At 41.9% G+C, this 20,295-nt stretch overlaps 1 protein-coding gene across 2 annotated transcripts in view; it reads left to right on the top strand.

Moving 5' to 3' along the window:
* The window catches only part of CTNNBL1 (catenin beta like 1), a 143,842-nt gene that overhangs the window by 100,297 nt on the left and 23,250 nt on the right, over positions 1-20,295 (top strand). For both annotated transcript variants that reach the window (XM_064475700.1, XM_064475699.1), the window contains exons 12-13: positions 16,722-16,819; positions 19,334-19,414. In XM_064475700.1, the coding sequence (XP_064331770.1) occupies positions 16,722-16,819; positions 19,334-19,414 (179 nt within the window). The remainder of the gene's footprint in view (positions 1-16,721; positions 16,820-19,333; positions 19,415-20,295) is intronic.

Below are 20,295 nucleotides of genomic sequence, written 5' to 3'. Positions count from 1 at the left end.
TTATCTCTATCAAAAGTCCCAGGCTACAGAAGGCATTTCGCAAGTAATAAGCTCAGGAGTAAGCTTTAAAATGAGAGATACCCACGTCTGAACATAGCTTGATGACGTAGGAGGCTCATTGTAAGTTGTCCATCCAGAACTAGGAGTCATTTAGGAAGCCTGTGATAACCTTTGTCTGTAAGGCGGCCCAGAGGAAACCTCAGCTGACCCCTTCCTTGAGTTTATTCATTCTAGAGTTCTTCAGCCAGTGCTGAATACCTAATGATGCCTGACAGGTGTTAGATCCTGGGAAACACACCTGAACCACCTCAGACCTCTGCCCTGGAGGCACTCACCTTCCAGTGGGGAGATAGCATGCAAATAATAATTACAATACAATACTATAAAGGTTATAAAGGAGTGGGTGCAAGTTGCAAATGGAAGCACTAAAGGAAGAAATAGGCTTCCAGTCTACTTGGAAATCTTCCATGAGGGGATTAGAAAGATTGAAAGCGAGTAGGAATGTCCTAAGCGGACAAGAAAGGGAAGAGCTTTTAGACAGAGGAAATGGCATGTAGTCGGCACCGAGAATGTGATGGAACTCTGGAAAAGGCAGATTCCAGTGTTGTGGTCTTAGGGTTAGGGTCTAAGCTCAGTGGGCCAGACTGCTGACTGTATCTGTCAAGGCCAGTAGAGGGTGACCAGGACAGCCGGACCAAGACAGTCTTCTAAACCACCCAGCCCAGCAGACACTCCCTAGACACAGGATCATAGCTCTTGTATGTGCCTAAATCTTCAAAAACTGAGAAAGGAAGGAGCTGCAGCCCACATGTTGTTGTCTTCCTTGGCTGTCATTCATAAATCTACTAAGTTTATTTTATTTTTCAAAACCTTTTGTAGATTCTTCTCTGTTAATCCCAATTTTGGTCTTCCTAAGGCAAACTTCTCCTTTAGTCTCTACTTTGGAGTTCATTTGATTACGTCAGTTATAATCATAAATACCTCAAATTTAATCTTGTAATTCCTATCATCCCTACTAACCCTCATTTCCTTTAGTTCCTTTCTCAGATGGTTGCAACATTTTTTCTCCTCTAACTGGCTCACTATTGGAATTGTCTCCTCTCCCCAGTCCATCTTTGCTTCTTCCACAGTCCTAGAATGCTCAGATGAACTGCCTCGCTACTGCTAGAAGCTGATCATGTGACTCTGCTGCTTAATCAACTTTGAGGGCTTCAATACAGGGTGAGGATGGAGTCTACACTCCGTAGCATGACGGTTCTGGAATGCCGCTACCAGCAAGGGCACATCTGCCAAGGCTGCTCACATTCCCCTTTACCAGATATTTATGATGAAGCAGGCTAGGGAATTCTTTCCTTGGGAATGCATCTTGGGTTCCAGAGCAATAAACCAGTAGGATTTGTTTCACAGAAATTACTTTGAAGTCAGTTTTTTCCAGAAACCATCTGCTTTGTATAAAGCAAAGGGACACTGCATTCAGCTATAGCTTTGTTCAAAATGGGCGTATTTTTCACAACTCAGTTTGCTAACCAGTATCCTGGGAATTTGGGTGCTGTAAGTTTAGTTCACCCCTAGAAAGGCAGACTTGGGGCAGAGGAAAGAAAGCCAGCCAGATCAGTCTCTAGCTCTTACTAGCTCTGAAGACTTGGATAAGACACACAACCTCTCTGGGCCTTTTTTCCCCTCATCTGTAATTGGGGAGAATAATTCACTCCAAGGGTGGTCATGAACATGAAGTGAGAAAGAGTATGTGAAGCACGTAGCACAAAAACCTGACACATAACACTGATAAATGTTTCTTTCCTGTTAAGGAAGACCCGTTGGGAAAGGCACATACATCTCTCAGGCCCTTAGTTCTTTATTTGTACAACTGTAAAATGGTTGCATTGGGTGTGTGGAAAGATTAGCTTGTGGGAAAATGACGATGGCAAAATGCTCCATATACTTGCCAGTTGTTGATGATATCTTGTTAGTAGAACAGAACATGGAATCGGTCTTCACAAATGCAGAGTGTTTTTTAGGATTAACCAGGTTCCTGTATCTCCTCCGTGTTGTGAGTCTAATACCAGTTAGAATATGATCCTGAAGCATTTTCACAGAGATGACTGCACATGTTCCCAGTAGCTTTTGTGTGTGCAAGATTATAGAATGGTTTAGTTCGTTACTCTCACACTGGAAATGAGAGAACTAAGTTAGTGCAGTGCTGAAATTCCTTCTGTCCTTTCACTCTGCTATATTACTGGCTGATGGAAGGAAGGGTTAAGAAGTCACACTTCAAAAAAATGAACATAAAGTCGCCTTGGGGCTGTGAGCAGGTTTTTCTGGTTTCTGTGGAAATCAGCTGAAGCCCTGGAATCTGGAGGAAGAGTGCGTGGAGCCCAGCAGCTGGTGAGGCTGCAGGAGCCCAAAGGAGGACATCGCTGCTAACTGTGGGAAGAATAAATAGGAGGAGGAGCCCGCGGCTGTCGGAAGAGAGCAAAGGCGGGACTGGTGAACAAGGTGAAAGTAGTGAAGAGGCCGGTGTAGACGGTTCCCTGAAGGCCCTGGGAACGGGGCGGGGGGGTGGTTAGTTTTGTTTTGTTTTCTAAACTGAATTTCTGATCTATAGCAGGCATCCAGGGATGGCTTTTCAGAGTGTGAAAACACCTCCCTTGCTTTGGGGCTGTGATTATTAACTCTCCTGCTCTAAGGCAGGTTGATACTTGGAAAGTGGGAAATTGGAATAGCGAACAAGTCACTGGTGAGGGGAGAATGAAGGAGAATTCTGGCACTTATACTTAACCCGTGTGTGCTGGATCTGTGCTGTGCCAGGGTTCTGCCGTGCTTCCCTAACCTTTTAGGCTTGTTTGAGAATACAGTAAACTAACCACTGAAAAGGACTCTTTTATTATGTTTTTTGTAGGGTAGGTAGGGAGAGGAGTGGTAACTATGTAATTTTTTAACCCTGAAAGGTCTTCTAGGCCACAGAGTCAGTTTAAAATAATTTAGATGAAATACTCCTAAGTGATGTGTTAAAGGAAATTAAACGGTAACCAGCCACGCCTGACATTCAGACGGCCTCATCTAGGGGGCTCACTAAAGGACGCAGTGTGGTGAGTCAGAAGCCACGTACTTGAGCCATCTCATACCAGTTCCTCAGAATACTGCCGGCTGTGGGTGCTGCTAATGTGAGTATTGGTGGGAATGCAGAGAGAAAACAGAAATGCCGAGACTCCAGGCATTTATTTTCTGCCATTACAAGAATGAGGGTTAATTAAAAAAAAGAAAAAAAAAATTTTTTTAAGCTGTATCAGTCCTCCCAGCCAGGTTCTCTAGAATATAATGGAAAATGTTCTAAAGAGATCCTTCAAGACAGATGAAAAGAAAGGAATGTACCTTTTCACCAGCAGTTACTCCTGGTTCTAGGACTTTACCCACCGGGATGTGTGGCTGGTTCCAAAAATGAGTGAGACTGTACACTCAGCTTTCTTAGGGTAAATACCTGAACTCTCAGGATACAGTTTCTCTTTGGACTTCCTGGAAAAGAACTAACTAGATAAGTGTATCAGGAATTGCAGTTGGTTGCTAGTAACAGAGACTGGAAATCACAGTGGTTTAAACATAATAGAACACAGAGGTTTAATTCTCTCTCATGTAAAACAAGGCCAGAGATCAGCAGGACTGGACTGGCACCTTCAAAATGTCATCAGGGGCCCAGGTTCCTTCTGTCATTCTATTCCTTATCATGGGGCCAAAGATGTTTGCTTGCTTGTTAATGTGTCCCAGGCACCTATAAAAGTGGCTTCTGTTTTCAAGATGGTCCCAGATGGTTATTAGAGTTTCAGTTATTATGTCTATATTCCAAACCATAGGAGAGCAAAATGGGGAGGGGACAGGGCAGAAGGGGACATGTACCCTCCTGAAATTCCCAAACACCAGTTCATCTTAAGTCTTGACTCAAAGTTAGACACACAGTCATACCTAGCTATAAGGGAAGCTGTAGTTTTGTTGTTGTTGTTGTTGTTGTTTGTGTTTTTTAAGCTGAGCATATAAATACAGGTTCTATTAATAAGAAATAAGAGGAGAAATTAGGTAGGCAGCTGGCGTCTCAGCCAGTCAGGATGCTGCCACTTGGTATAGAACATCTCCCTTGAGCAGAGTTTGTCCAGGCCTTCTCAGAGGTCCTGAAGTCATGGGTGCCCAGCTCACTCTTCATGGTGCCCCCCAGAACCAGCATTCCCAAATCCACACTGCACTGCTGGAGTGATACTGTTGTTTCACTGACAAAGCACATTGTAGGAGCATAGAAAACTACAGATCAGAGTAATTTTCCACAGGGGACAGTTGCGTAGGCACGTGGCAAGTACTTAAAGCTTCATGGACCTCTCCTTCAACCCACCTGAGATATGGGCCTTCCCTGGTCTATGAACACTAGACTGAGGGAACTTCTTGCTCTCAGCTCAGGCCCTGAGAGGAAGTGTTAGATACCACATCACTCCAGTTTTTTTCACTCTGAGTCCTTGGAGAAGAGTTGTGTAGCAAAAAGAAGCATTTCTTGGGCATACATATCCCTTTCTTGCTGGAAGACCCATTTTCCCACAGTTTCAAGGCTGTAAATTAGTCAAGCTAGCACTTAAAAAACACTTTCCTAAATTCCTGGTGCTACTGGAACTCTGAAAGGAAGGAAAGAAATCCCATGGGGAAGTGAAAATAAATCAACAAAAAGTAGCACCTATCATATTGTTTTGCACCCAGTAGGTACTTAGACACTTTGTATAATCTCACTGCTGCAAGTGAAAAATGAGAATACTGAATTAATTTTGGCTATATTTCAGGTTAAATGGGTTTCAGTGGGCCTTTTTCAATAGAAAACGCATTCAAAATTTCAAACAACAGACATATTAAAAACTACTTTTTAGAAAAACGGCCTTTAAGAATCTCATCGTTTATATTCCAAGTTCACATCTCTCACTTTTTTCTTGCCTTCTTTCTCCCAACATTTTTTCAAAGAAAATTTTCAAACATACAGAAAAGTTGAGAGAACTGTACAGCAAATGCTCATGTCCCTACCTCCTAGATTCTAGAGGATTCTTAATATTTTGCTGTATTCACTTTGTCATTTATCTATCCATCTCTCATCTGTCCATTTTATTTTTTGATGCATGAAGTAAGTTGCAGACATCAGTACACTTCACCCTTAAGCACTTCAGCATGAATATCATTAACTTAGAGTTCAATTTTTAAAAATAAAGTTGCATAGAGTGAAATGCACAGATCTTGAATGCCAACATTTGATGGATTTGCACAAATACATACTCTGTCAAGGTACAGAACATTACCACCACCCCAAAAAGTTCCCTCATGCCCTTTCCTAATCAGATCTGTCCGCCCAGCCTCACAAAGGTCCACTGTTCTGAAATTTTCACCATAGGTTAGCCTCACCTGGAACCTCCTGTCAGTGGACTCAGGCAGGTAAAGCTTTCACTCAGCAGACTGTTTCTGAGTTTCATCCATGTTGTAGTATTCCATTGGGTGGATATATTTCTCCATTCTTCCTGTTGACAAACTGTTTCAAGTTTTTGGCCGTTATGAATAGAGCTGCTGTGAACATTCTTGTACAAGTCTTTTTCTAGTCATGTTTTCATTATGCCTTGAGTAAATACCAAGGAGTGGAATTGCCGGGTCATTTGATAATTGTTCACATCTTTTTTTGATAACTAGAATTTTGTCATTGAATTGACAATATTGTCCAAGCTGCTTCTTTCCTTTTGCAATCAAGGATATTGAGGCCAGAGAGTAGGTGAAAAAGAGACCTATTTAGAGTCACATAGAAGATTTTTCTCAGTCTTTGGACTGGAAGCCCACGTCTCTTTACTGTGATATTCTTTATGTCACACTACCCTTCTTCCAGAGAGTGGGCAAGGAAGTTGGGGTTCTTTCTGAAAGATCATTAACCATTTCAGGTTTTGCTTAGGGAGAACTAACTGTTAGATATACCCAGATGTCCAAATGTAATATATTGTGTTTGTTTGTTTTGTATGTATGTTTCTGTAACCGTCTGGATCTGGTCCTGCTTCTCCTCCAGTGTGCACTCCTATAAATCTTCCAGGATGATCTTGCTGGAACAGAAATCTGATCGTGCTGCCTGTTCTCCATCAACTATTCTATAGGTCCTGTAGGAAAAAGTCCAGAGGCTCTTGCCCACTTCTCTTGCCTCATCTGCCATCCCATCACTTACCCCTGCAGCCTATCCTGTGTTGTGCTCCTTCATATCCCCATGTGTTTAAACCTCTCATGTTTTACCTAGAATGCCATTTTTCCCCCTTTGTCTCTCTGATAAACTCCTCCTTATTCCTCAGAGTTTGTCTCATCCAGACCATCTCAGGGAGTCAGTTACTCCTTTTTTTATGTAAATGTACCTCTTATAGCTAACTTTTGCAATGCTGTTTTTTTTTTTTAATTGTAGTTGATTTACAATGTTATGTTTGTTTCTGGTGTACAGCATAGTGATCAAGTTTTATTACAGTGGAACTAATTAGGTCACTTCCTAGCTGTGAAACCCTGGGAGGCAAATTTCTTTTCCTGGCTGAGTCTCTAGTTTCTGATCTATAAAATGGAAATGGGGAGAATAATAAATATGTTTCATAGGATTGTTGAGAAAATTAAATGAAGTAATGCGTGCAAAGCACACTTAGGGACATAGTAGGTTTACAATAAATGTTGCCTCTTTAAGTCCTCAGTTTCTAGCCCAGTGCCTGCCAGGATTCAGTAAATGTTTTTGAAGAATAGAAATACATATATTTTGTGTATGTGTTAAAAGGGGCTATATATAGATGCTAACACAGATCCATCTGTCTTGAGAAGAGTGTTTGATTTGACTTGCATCAATGTTCAACTGGAGTGGCTGAGCACATATGCGTGACTTTTCTTGGGTTACCACATCCCCTGCTAAGCAGATGTCCATTATAATGAAATATAAAAAGGGAAAAAATAATAATAAAGGCAGAGGAGTGTAATGTTATGGCTTGATTTGACAGGGCCTCCTGCTACTTCAAATGCCAGTGCCAGGCATGGAACAGATTAATCTATATTCCAATACACCACTCCTGAAGTCAAGATTGATCTAATTAGGGTATTTTAAACATCCTGTTTGCATCTAGAGTCTTACCAGAAAGCAGGATGTCTCTCCATCTGGGGGAGCTCAGGGGGAGGTGGGCAGCAAGGTTCAGCAATAAGACGGAGATGGTTTTAATTTTAGAAATGAGAGATCACTTCCATATGATAGCCTTAAAACAAAAGAGCTAATGGCCTTAAATGTTCCATGGAAACAAAGGCAGCTCTGCAGCATGGCCTTGAATTTTAAAGTGGCCCTGCAAGATCTGGCCATGACATGGACCTGATAGTTGAAGTACATGGACCATTTCCATCCTAAGAATAGAACTCTGACTGACCCATATCTTTCTTAACCATTTGGGCTGCTGGAAGGCAGGTGCAGACTCTGCAGCTGGGTGGGCAGAGCAGTCCTGAATTCTTTCCCCAGCCAGCCAGGCTGGGCCAGTATTTAAATGCCAGGCCATCAGGATGTTGGTTGGGTCCACTTTCCATAGTCCAGCATGTATATTTGTCTGTGATCTGAACTCCACCTCCACTTTTCCAACCTAACTACCTATCATCCTATCATCCCCCCTCCCCTCCTGCCACACTCATCTCTTCCAGTTCTTTGTCCACACCCTGTGCATTCCAACTTCACGCCTTTACTTCATGCTTGTCTGTCTGCTTGGAACACCATTGTTCCCATTGTCCGTTCTCCTATCAAGGCTTCTCTCCTCCCTGCTTCTCTTCAAGGGTCAGCTCAGGGGCCGCTTTGTCTACCAGTCGCCCCAGTATCATCACTGGGAGAGTATTTGCCTCATTAGTAGGTTCTGCCCATTTCCCATTCACTATCACTTTCTGTCAAGTAATTTTAAATGTAAGCACCCAGAGGGCAGGATCATTGTCTGATTGTCTCTGTCCCAAAACACTGTATCTTACATGTTATAGGATTCTGTTCATGAATAAATGAATGGATCAGTGTCAGTCCCTGTGCCAAAGATCCCTGGAAGCCTCCCACTGTGGCCCAGCTCAGCTTGTTAGTACCTCTTCTTCCTTTCTGGTGAGTGTCATCTTCCCCTGCCTCATGGGGCCTAAATTCCTACAGAAATGCAAGCAGGACACCTCTGAAATCTGGGGGCACCTCTCCTGGCACAGAAGGATGAGGAGGTCACATTTGGGGATTGTTACTGTGACCTCGTCACCTTCTTCCTCTTCCCCACCTCCCACCCCAATCCTCACCTGGGGAGATTTGTTAATATGAATAGTTCATTTGTCCCTGGATTCGAGAATATGGTCCAGATCTGTGCTTCAAGAATTAAATGTGCCCCTAGAACCCAAAATCCCAGCTCCTGTCTACCAACTTTACCACAGAAAACTTGGAGCTGTGAGCTCACGGATCCTTACTTGCTGTGTGACGTCCAGCTCTGCATCACTCCCAAAAGTCTCTGAGAAAAATGTTTCCTGTTGTCTCAGTTCCAACTCCCTAACTTCCAATCTGCACAGCACCCCCTCCCCTTTCCCTGCTTTTCTGCGCCGCATCCCCAGCTGAGCTAGGGGTCCTTCACATATGTGCTCTGCGTAATCCTTGTGCGCCAGTCAGCTGTGAGCTCAATTGTGGCTGTATTTCTTAGCCTTGCTCAGAAGACGATGCAGATGGGCTCCTCTAGGTGGGTACCTCCTTTCATCTCGGCAGTCCCAGGACTGAGTACATTGCGTGGCACATAGTAGGTTCTCAGAAGTTTGAGTAAAGGGATGGCTGGTGTCTGTACCACTTTGTGCCCTGAAATTAGTTGCTCTGTGGTTATAAAACTCATAAAGGAGAAGATCTTTTTCATTTCCTCTGCAGATCATGTGTTGTGTTTTCAGTTCTTGCAGCAAGATCAAAAGGCAAATGATTACCATGGCAAAGAACATTTATTTTTATTAAAAGGAAGGACCATCTCTGCTTAGATGCACTGTGTCCTTCAGCTTACTAGTAAATAGCCACTACCCACCTCAGGGCTGTCTGCAGGTCTCCCAGAATCTTGTATTATTTGGCTTTATAGACAGCCACACGTAAGCTTTTTATTTTAATTTATTGTGGGATTAAAGAGTCTGAGTGAAGTTGGCCTTGCTCCATTTTAGGGTTAGAACAAATCTTGAGTTGTAGAAAACAGCACTGCCAGCTGAAGAAGTCAAGTGATCTAAGTTCCTACTTTTCTCAGCAGCAGCTAGTTAGAATAACCTAGGCTGACCGGAGCACTTCCAGTGGGTCAGTGGCGGCCATGTGATCAGGATGCAATATGAAGGAGTGAGATGGTAACTTCTGACAGCTGCATGGGTGAGAGAATCTCTTGTGATGCTCTTTTTCAGTCCAGCGAATCTCAAACTAATGTCTGTTGAGTGCCTACTGTGCACATACCTCATTTGACACAGTGGATTTTATAGATGGAAGGACAGCCCCATTTTACAAATAAGAGACCTGAGATTCAGAGATTAAACAGTATGCCCATGGTTTAGTTTGACCAGGTAGTGAGTGCCTAAGGCAAAATTTGAATACAAGCCTGTCCGTTCCTAAAGCCCCACATAATAAATTCACAATAAATTAACTAACTCATTTGTTGGCATTTCTGGAGCAGGTTAGCTCGGGAGTTAGTCCTTTCGGTGTATCTCTTAGCAGTTGAGCCCTGATAGGCCTAGTTGTTTACAGGCCTGGTTGTGGATAAATAGCTCTCCTCACAGAGAGAAGTTATGTTAACCTATTGGGTTTGGACCATACTTTTTTAAGAATGAGGATGGAAAATGCTATTCCATCTCATTCTTAACAAAAATGGCACACACACTGTAAGAAAACTGGTTAGAGTGACTGCCACAGTCTGGTTGTGCCATTCTGGAAGGACCTCTGGCTTGGGTATACGAGACCATGGGTCTGAACACAAGGAGCCATCCCTAAGAGATGGGAACACTCTGTAACTCCATGGAAATGTGACATTTGTGTGTATATTTCAGAGGGGATAACATGTATAAGGGGTCATCCAATTCTCAAAAGTATTTGTCATGATTTAAAAAAAAAAAAAAGACAAATTACAGATCTAGATTTCAGGAGCCTAGAGAGATACTTTTGACCAGAAGTAAAATCACATCCTTTGTCAGGACTATTGTTTCTGTGCTTGAAATCCCAGAGAAATTGAACCAAACATTTCTAATTCTCCTTCTAGCTCTGAAATTACAGAACTCTGACCCTAGAGAATCATACTTTTAGCCCCTTTGCATATACCCAGGACTCTAATCCATTGCTAATCGCTCTTGAGAAAGAAGAGATTTGAGCTGAGGGAAGAATGGGCCAGAACCATCCTTCTAGGCAGTTTCACTGACTGGTGTCTGAGGCAGCCAGTTGTCTGACTGTTAAACAAGACATCCAGCAGGCAGGGACTCACACGGGCACACACTTTTCATACTGGCTCTTTAATACTCCGTCGAGACCCCAGCCTCCTCACCTAGTGACTTCAAAGTGTAGATTTGCTTATTAGCCTTCCCTTCTCTGGAGCCTTATGGATTCCTTTCATGTGTGTGCACTCATTTGTTCTGCTCTTCCTGGGCCCTGCCTTAGAGGTTATTCTCTGCAGTGGGAGCTACTGCATCCACCCCGTCTGTGTTGACAGCTCCATAGCCATCCTTCACCTCCATTTTATCCTGTCGAAATGACAGAGCAGCTGAGCAGTGCTGGCCAGCAGATAAACCTGTTATCTCCCCTGCTCTCTGTGCCAGCAGCTCTCCCCATCTCCTTGGTGCATGAAAAATTGACACCACCTTGGGCTGAAATCTGTTCCTGGGGAAGCTACATTTATTAGTGGCTAATGAAACCGTGTTTGTGTGTAAAACTTGGGGTGGGTGAAGTGTTTTCCTATCTGACAGGCACCAGTGACCCACAGCCAGCTGTACCACCCAGAGAGAGAGAGAGATGGAAGGAGCATAAGGAGATTCGAGTTTCCTGAAATGGACCACCTGTCCTTTACCTAAAATCCAAAACAATTGGTATATGTCATCTACTCTTAGTATACCGCTGCAGTTGATCAAGTTATCTTCTGCTCCAGGCTGGGATGAACTATGGAAATGCATGCTAATGTGATCTAGTTCCCCCCTCCCTGCCCAAAAATGATTCTTCTATATATTATATTTTCCTCTTTGAAAACTACAGCTCCTGATACCCTCTCTCTGCCACTAGGACCCCATACACCATCTTGTTCAGGTATATAAAGAACATTCTCTTGCAACTCCTTCTCATCCATCTTAACCACCAAGAATAAACAGGAAAATTATTGGGTTCTGGTTCAGTATTTGTGGAACTACCTAAAACACAGTCTCTTCTTTATTTGGACTCTGCTAGAAATTGTTTCTGGAAAGATAAATTCAGTAAAAGAGAGAAGAGGGGTTGTTATTCATGTCTTACCTCCATATGGTCATTTGCTTCATTTTCCTCTCATTAAAACTATTGAATTTTTTGTTAATCCACATTTACCTTGTGCCTTACACAGTGAGCCCCCACACGAAGCACATTTTCAGGCTTTGCGTGGTTTAGTTTCTGATCTCTTTTATTTTCCTTCTTTAAAGCTTTGATGATTATGTTCTATATTTGGGAAGCATGTAACTTAGTAGGAAAAGCTTACATGTTGGACTGAGACAATGTGGGTTCAAATCTTAGCTCCCATCACTTACTCAAGGGCATGACCTTAAATAAGTTTATTAACCTGACACTTGGATTCTGCATTAGAACACAGAAATGAGAGTAGTACCTTTCTCATTGCTTAGTAGTGAGGATTCAAAACAAAAATTGTGTACAGAGTCAAAGAAGCCTACTGTCATCGATAGACAATAAAGTGTTGACGGTTATTATTGTACCCTGCTTACTTTCAAATAGGAATTTGGAGCAACTTGCAGCAAAACAGTGTGGGGATACTAAATCTTAGCTCTGAATAAGAATTTGTCAAAAGCCAAATGTCAAATTGGGGGAAATATTTGCAATGTATAAGACAAAAAAGTAATATTCTTCATTTACAAAGAGCTCATAGAAATGAAATTGGCAAAGGAGTAAAGCCAGGCAGTTCACACAGAAGGCAATATAAATGGTCAGTAAACATTAGAAAACGTGTCTAACCTTATTCATAACAAGAAGAAAACCATGCTAATCAAAAGATCCAATTTTTCACCTACCAGTTCGTCGTAATTTCTAAATTGGGTGATATCCAACCTGGGTGAGGATATGGGATAACAGATACTCTTTTACAATATGTATATAAAATTATACTTCCACTCTCAGTATGTGTGTGTGTATATATGTGTGATGTATGTGTGTGTACATGTGTGTGTTATGTACATACATAACTTGCACGGACACATACTGAGAGTGGAAGTATAATTGATACAGCCCTCTTGGAAGACAGTTTGTCAGTGTTTCAGCATTTTATATGTCGATAGCTTTGACTCACCAATTCTGCTGCTAGCAATTTGCCATAAGACTATGCATGCAGAAGTGTAGCCAGGCCAGAAATAAAGGTATACATGCCAGAATACTTGTAGGTGTGGACATTCATTGCAGCATTGTTTCTAATAGCAAAAATCAAACAACCAAAAACTGAAAACCACCTAAAATACCCATGATTGGAACATTAGTTAAATTATAATAAATGAGTTCAATGGAATTCTAGATAGCCACTTTAAAAAAAAGGAGAAGAACTGTGTGCTGATATGGAAAGTTACAGTAGATAATATTTGTGTATGTGTGTGTGTATATATATATTTCTTCCCCTCATCTGTAAATGTACACAAGATACTTAGTAGATTTTTTTGCCCCTTTGAAGAGATGAAAAGGGTAGTGAGAAGACTATGGGAAATGAAAAACATTAGTGCATGCTTAATAAATATTTGTTGAGGACATTTATACCTTTTTGTATTCTTTGGTTTTTACCACACGCATCCATTGCTTTTATTTTAAAATCCTTGGTGGAGGATGGAGAGAATCAATAACAAAACAGTGAAAGAAATTGCTTCCTCTGATTGAGCGTAAACTCATCTTTGAGCTTCCTTGTAGCCAAGGCAAAGAAGGAACCCAGATAAAAAGCACAAAAAATTCATCAAGAAAGAGAAGTATTTTCCTGATACTGATCTCTAAAGGAATCCAGCTGCCAAGGATTAGTCTAAACTCATGTCTAATCTTGTCCCTCTCAAGCTTAAAATTCATCGATGGATCCTTGTCAACTTTTCTCTATGATGCAGCCTTTCCACACCCGACTGACCTCTCCTCTCCCATGTGTATGTGACACTCCATCCAAACTGGCCTTTACATGTATTGTTCCTTCTGCCTGGAATGCTCTCTCTTCTCTACCTAATTGTCAGCTATGACTGTTACGTTTTGTTTTAAGATTTTCAATTATTTGTTACCACCAGTGGGTATTCTTATAGGTCTGCTGTGCCTCCTCTGTGCTCCCCAGACCCCCTCTGCCTACCTCAGTGATGGAACTTGTCACACTGCACTGTGATGATTGTTTTGTTGTCCCCACTAAACAAGGAGCTCCTTAAGGTTAGGGATACTATGTTGTTTGGGGGCCCTGATCACCAAGTGCTTGCCAGGCACAGAGATAAATAGTCAGTAAATGACTGAGTGAGTAATCTGAAGTTTGAGTTCTACTTCTTTCACTAATTAGCTGTGTGGACAAGACACTTTCTGGGCCTTGATTTTTCCATCTATACAATAAGAGATTTGGCCCAGATAATCTATGAGAACTCTCTGGCTGATTTTTTTTCCTTCCTCTGTGGTTGTCAGATTGTCATATATATACATGGAGGCTGTTGCCAGTTGTCATGCAGAGTAATTTCAAAGTTTCAGAACTAAGCTTGTTAAAATTCACTGCATTTATTATGGCCTGTCCCACATTGTTCACCAGCTGAAGAGATCAGAGCCACATCCAGTGGCTTGGCCCAAGATTACAGAACTGATTATGTCTCCCGCTCTTCCTTCCTCTGATCTTCTCTCCTGGACATACACAGAGGTCACAGGACTTTGCCTGACATGAGCCTCCAAAGACGTCCCTTGCTTACTCTACTTTCTCACCCTGGGCTGAGCTGTCTTGATTCACTGTCCTTACCCTGGGTTCATGATGTGTTTTGCCTTCCTGTGAAGATAGGTCCTGTTCTGGCCACTCTCCACTTTGTACCTTCATCTCATCCTGCTCCTGCTCCCTGCCCCTTCCTTTTGTTCAGGATGGAGGTTATACCACCTCAATCCCAGCTTCACAACAAAAGTTAAAAGAAGGATATTGAGGTGAACCTGGGGTCTTTGGAGGGTAAATAATATCTCTGTCCATAGCATATTTTAAGAAAAACTTTGTACTTAAAAAATTGTATCTACTGATTAGAGATATTTTATTGAAACTGATGGCTCCCTAAGAAAAAGCCATCTACTTACTCCCAAATGCAAAATATCTTTAAGGACCATTTGGTAACTGATAGTTGGAGAGCATACTACCAATGCAAAGATGCTGAACCTAGGATAGGCATTATATACTAAAAGGTGAAAGCTATTCAGAGGTATTTGAAAAATACCTAGAATTCAAGAGTGGTTTGTTTGTCCTGCCCCACCCCATGCCCCACCACCCAAAAGTTGTATTGAGAGCCTGTTTTCTTCCCATTCATTCATCAAGTATTTCCAAAACACCGAGTATATGCCAGGCATTGTGGGACCAGGGATATACCAATGAACAAAGCAGAGTAAAATTCCTGCCTTCAAGAAGCTTTTTTCTAATTGAAGGGAGACAGTGAACAAAACATATAAGTAAATTATACAGTATTTGAGAAGATAATGCATGCTGAAGAGTAAAATAAAGCAGATAAGACTTGGTGGTATTCGGGCATTGCATTTTTAAACAGGGTGGTTGAGGAAAATCCTTACTGAGAAGATGACAGTTGAGTAAAACTAGATTTGAAGACTGAGCCGTGCATATACTCTGGTGAGGGGCATTTCAGGCAGGGGAAAGAGCAAGGACAGAGTCCCCAGAGCAGGAGCCTGCCTGACGTTAGAAATGGCACTTAGTCTGAGTTGAGGAGTCATTGGAGGGTTTTACCCAGAGGAATGACAGGACCTGACTTAGGTTTTCTGGCTGCTCTATGGAGATTAGGCCAGAGGATGCAAGGGTGAAAATGGAGAGACCCACAGTAGGCTGTTGAGTATTCCAAGCAAGAGATGATGGTGATGTGGACCAGAGTAATGGCAGTGGGGACAGTAGTAAGAGGAGATAGAATTCTGAATGTAATTTAAAGCTGAGAAGTCTTCTGTGGGACATGTGAGAAAGATGAGAATCAAGGATACCACCACTGTTTTTGGCTTGAGAATCTGGAAAACCTGGTTGCCATTAACTCAGTGGAAAAGATGGTGGGGAACAGGTTTGAGAAGGAAGGTTAGGAGCTTGGTTTTGGACTTGTGGAGTTTAAAGGACCTGTTAGACAACCAAGTGGAGAGAGCAGATAGACAGATGAATGCATGAATCCATGTTCAGAGAATAGGACTGGCCTATAGACACACGTTTGAGAGTTGTCAGCATGTGTAAGTGGTTTTTAAAGCTGTGGGACTAGATGAGGTCCCCAGGGAGGTGATGGAAGATAGAAAATAGAAGTCTAAGGGCGGAATAGCTCTAGCATTAAGAGATTAGAGAAATGAAGTGGGGGGAAATGCTTCTGATATAAGTGAGGAGAAAAACAAATACAAAATTATATCTGTGCTACCATAAGAATGCTTATTTGTGGCTTTAACAGTCAAGTGACTTTTTTGAGACTTCAAGGGAACTTTGGCATATGGCGATGTTCTTCAGTCAGTTTTCAAATAGAATATTTGTTGCCCATGCTCTGGGCATCTTATTTCAAAATAAACTTTACTCTGCCATTTCTCCTTGGGTAGACTTCTGCCATCTCCTTTTCAAGGTCATTATTCTTGATTTTTAAAAATTCTTTTTAAAGAAAAGAATCTCTTTACAGCTGAAACCTGTAGTAAACCCTTCAATTACTCTCTTCTTTTCTGGGCAGAAAAAATAGTATCTCGTAATAGAAGCCCACAGGTTATGTGAACTTAAAAAACATTGTTATCATTTTGAAGTACTTACTGATCAGCTGCTTTTAAACTTGAAGGGGTTCTAGCTGCACCAGAATGTAAGTGCTAGCACTGGGACCTCATCATATTTCTTACTTAATTCTGGAATACTTACTTGGGAAGGTTATAAGGTAATTTGAGAGTATGATAGAAATGTCTGATTTGTTCATTATGCACGTGTATGGCTAGTATTCATACCCTATTCACAGGTTATTTCTGTAAATGGGGGGATTTGTTTGAGGTGCTGTTGTGGACAATGAAAATCAATTAATTCCAGGCAGAATAGAAATTCTAAGTTTCAGTTCACTCGCTCAAGTTGTCCTTGAGGATATCATCCCTTTTGAATATGTTTCTTGTGCCCGATGTGAAAGTCAGTTCAGTGTTCCATTGGCAGTTTAGGTTCTTGTCTTATTGATCAATAGCAGCAGTCAGGGAAGGCCTGCTTATTCCTCCTTCAATAGAACCAGACCAGGCTTGAAGAGAGGTAATAATCACTGCTCTGATCACAGCGTGTTCTCTTTTCTCCTTCCCAACCCAGAGCATGTCTGTTCGATCCTGGCTTCCCTCCTGCGGAACCTGAGAGGGCAGCAGCGAACTCGGCTTCTGAATAAATTCACTGAAAATGACAGTGAGAAGGTAGGTGCTTGTTGGACTGTAAAGATGGGACCAGGACCAGCGAGGATAGAAGGACTCTATCTAAGATGTGATCTGAGGGGTGCTGGGTTGAGAGTTCCTGTCCTAAAATATCTACTCCAGCATCTGGGCCCCGTTGCTTTGGCTCTCAGAGGTTTCTCTGGTTATTCTGTCTCTCGTCTTCAAATGCATTCCCCTGGAAGTAGTAAAACCTCAGGTTGGTATCAACTAGCACTTTAGGGGGATTTTTAGACCCAATGAGAGTGGATTATGATAGGATTGTGGTTGGGGGAGAGGGAGCTTGCACAGCCTTACAAATGAATGAGAGCATAGGCTTTGGATTCACATGTCTGGATTTGAACCTGGTTTTGCTACTTTCAAGATGTGTGCCACTCCGAGCCTTACTTTCCCTGGCTTTAAAATGGAGATGTTAATACCCATGTTGAAGAGTCAATGAGAGGAAGATTAAGTGAAGTCTTACTAGGTGGTGTTGATGGTAGTGATGATGAAAATGACATGATGATAGAAAACGGTAGAGCCTGCCCTAGATGGGCTACAGAACATGGAAATGATCGTGTAAATGAGATTAGATAGATATTTTGCGTTGTTTTCTACAGTACCAAACCATAAGTTTTTTTTTTTTTCACTTTTCAGTTTTATTAGGTAGAATTGCCAAACCATAGGATTTTTTAACAGTAATAAGAACTACGATTTATTGAATGACTACCGTGGATTGGGTACTACAGTATTACTCACGTTTACGGATAAGGAAATTGAAGCTAAGAGACATTCTGTGACTTGCCCAAGGTCATACCAGTAACAAGAAGCAGAGCTAGGATTTGAACCCAGGCTGCCTGAGTCCAGAAAACCCATGTATTTTATCACACTAAACATAAGTAGATAGTTCAGATGAATAAAATTAAGAACCAAAGCCCCCTTTTTAACTTAAAATAATTTCTTTCCTTCCCTTGTCCAAGGTGAGGCTGAAATTTTTTCCTACTTTGGAGAGACATTTAAGACTATCTCTTTGAGCCTACCTGTAACCATTTTTTCTACCCTCACTATAATATACCATGGTGAAGAGGCCATCAGGTTAAAGAGTTTGAAAGGAGTGTGAGCAGATAGACATCTATCTTAAAAGCCAAAGAATCTTGTCCTGAGTTCCATGTGCTGATGTTAGGTGTCCATAAGGAACCTAAAATATTATATATTTTGTCTATGTGTATGTACTTTTATGAGGGGAGGAGACAAGGGTACAAAACTGTAATGAGCTTTTCAAAGACATTCTTTTTGTTTGTTTTTTGATTTTTGGTTTTTTTATTTTTATTTTTTTCTTTTCGAAGACATTCTTGACCCCAAATATTTTGAAACCATCTCTGTAGGATCATTAAGATGAGGAGGAAAAGACCAAGTCAGTGCTTTAGAAATTCTTAACATGCAGTGAAACCAATTGCTCCCATGTGATTAACATGAATAAATTCAATTGTTTAAAAAAAGTGAGAGAGAGGCCATCAGGTTAGGAGACAGAACATCTTAGCAATCTTGTCACCCTGGTGACATCATCTAATGTCTGTTCTTCAGTTTCCTCATCTTTAAAATTAGGATTGCTGTCTATCTTCCCTGCCTACCTTATCAAGTTTTTCTAAAGTTTAGAAAAAATAATGGCTATGAGAATACTTTGTAAACTGAAGTATATAAAATCTTAGGGTCGTCACTGTTACCCAGGGAAGATTTGGGCACAGCCTTCCTGGACTGTCTGATGCCAGGTTGAAGCAACGTCTGCTGTTAATCAGCATCAGCTCCTGGGGAAATACCAGGGTTGCCAAGTTCCATGGTGGTGCCAGCCTGGTAAAAGAGATAGTGTTCTTTCAATCTTTTGGAAATCTTAGGGGGGAATAAATGGAACTTTTTCAAACCTGCTGAGTTGTTCCTCAGGCCACGTTTGAAGTTTAAAACTGATTTTTAGGTTATTGCTAAGCAAAAGTCAAGGCCTTTTTTTAACTTGCTGAAGGAGTTTTTCTTGCACTCTCTTCTGACTCAAAAGCAACGAAAAAGATTTTACTCAGACCTTTTTAAAAAAAGATCAGCTCTGGGGCAGAATCTGAACATGAAAGGTTTCAGTTTGGAAAAAGAAATTTCTGTAAAGTTCTAAGTGAATATCAAGTATGTAACTTCAGGCTCCTTCTCTTTGTAAGAAGGGACTTGAATTTTTATTTATTTGTTTGTTTTTAACAACTTGAATTCATGGGAATCCTGGAAGGGCTGGGAATGCGTAGTGTCCTTTGGAAATGGGTCTGTGTTCAAACTGCCTCCATGCCAAGTGTTTGCTTTGTTCTGCCCCAGCCCTTTGATCCCTTCCTACGTGTTCCTAAGCAAAGCTCAGATCCAGGGCAAGAAGTGGTAGAGCGGCTCTTGCTTTGTGAGGGGTGACAGGGAGATGAATAGGAGCTCTGCTCTTCTCTTGCCTTGATATTCTCTTTCCTTTTCACTCACGCCTGTGAAATCTCTCTCTTTCAGGTCGACAGGTTGATGGAATTGCATTTTAAATATCTGGATGCAATGCAGGTGGCCGACAAGAAGATTGAAGGAGAGAAACATGTATGTATCCCTGCCTATCTTTTGCCAACTATTGCTTCGCACTCCATTTTGGTCCCTTGTGCACCTTCTATCTTCCCACAGGACAGACAAGAGCAGGGGTGCCCTCCACCTTTGTGTGCCACCTAACATACTGGAAGAGCAGAACAGTTGACAGTCTGCCAGTGGTTATAACTGCTCTTCTAATGGGTGTGAAGTCCCTTAGGAGGATGGATTGTACGATTGATCCAGGTCTCACCGGGAGACTGAGTGATAGCACAAGTACCCTTGATGAGAGCTTCTCTTCGAAAATCTGACCACAGTACAGTGCTGTGACTTGGTAGTGTGTTGGCAGAGTGTGTCTGGCTGGCTTCTGTAGTCCTAGGGAAGCACTGGCAGGAACGGTGGTTACGGGGATAAGAGCTACAAGGGCACTGGGAGTCACTGAATCCAGGTGACACTTGGAGACCTCGAGAAGAGACGCTGAGTGCATTGTGGCAAAGCCTGCACACCAGTTTCAAAGTGACTGACCCGCATTGTCTTGTGCTGACCGTTGCTGAGGGAAATGAAACCTGCTAGATGTTTTTTCTTGCGGAGCCGTGCTTACCTAGGGGGTTATCCTTCCTCCTGTATTTTTCACCTGCTTCTGTTTTGCCCTCTGCCATCTCTGGCCTGTGTAGCTTTCTCATCTGTCTCTTTAATCAGGGCAGATTTTCGTGTCTGTTGGTTAATGTCCGATATGTATTCTCTTCCCTACAAGACATTCCTCAATCTTTGGTCACACTGCAAAATGATCCTTTTCTTGCTTTTTTCAGAGTCTGTAGTAGACTCATTTTCCTTGTGATCTTGTTTTGCTGTATCACCTTCTTTTCGCTTTTGAACCTCCCTGGTGGGAGAGCCCGTTC

Source organism: Camelus dromedarius, chromosome 18 (genome assembly GCF_036321535.1).
Source record: "Camelus dromedarius isolate mCamDro1 chromosome 18, mCamDro1.pat, whole genome shotgun sequence".
NCBI classification, from domain to species: Eukaryota; Metazoa; Chordata; class Mammalia; order Artiodactyla; family Camelidae; genus Camelus; species Camelus dromedarius.
This window is presented reverse-complemented; position numbering and strand designations above follow the sequence as displayed.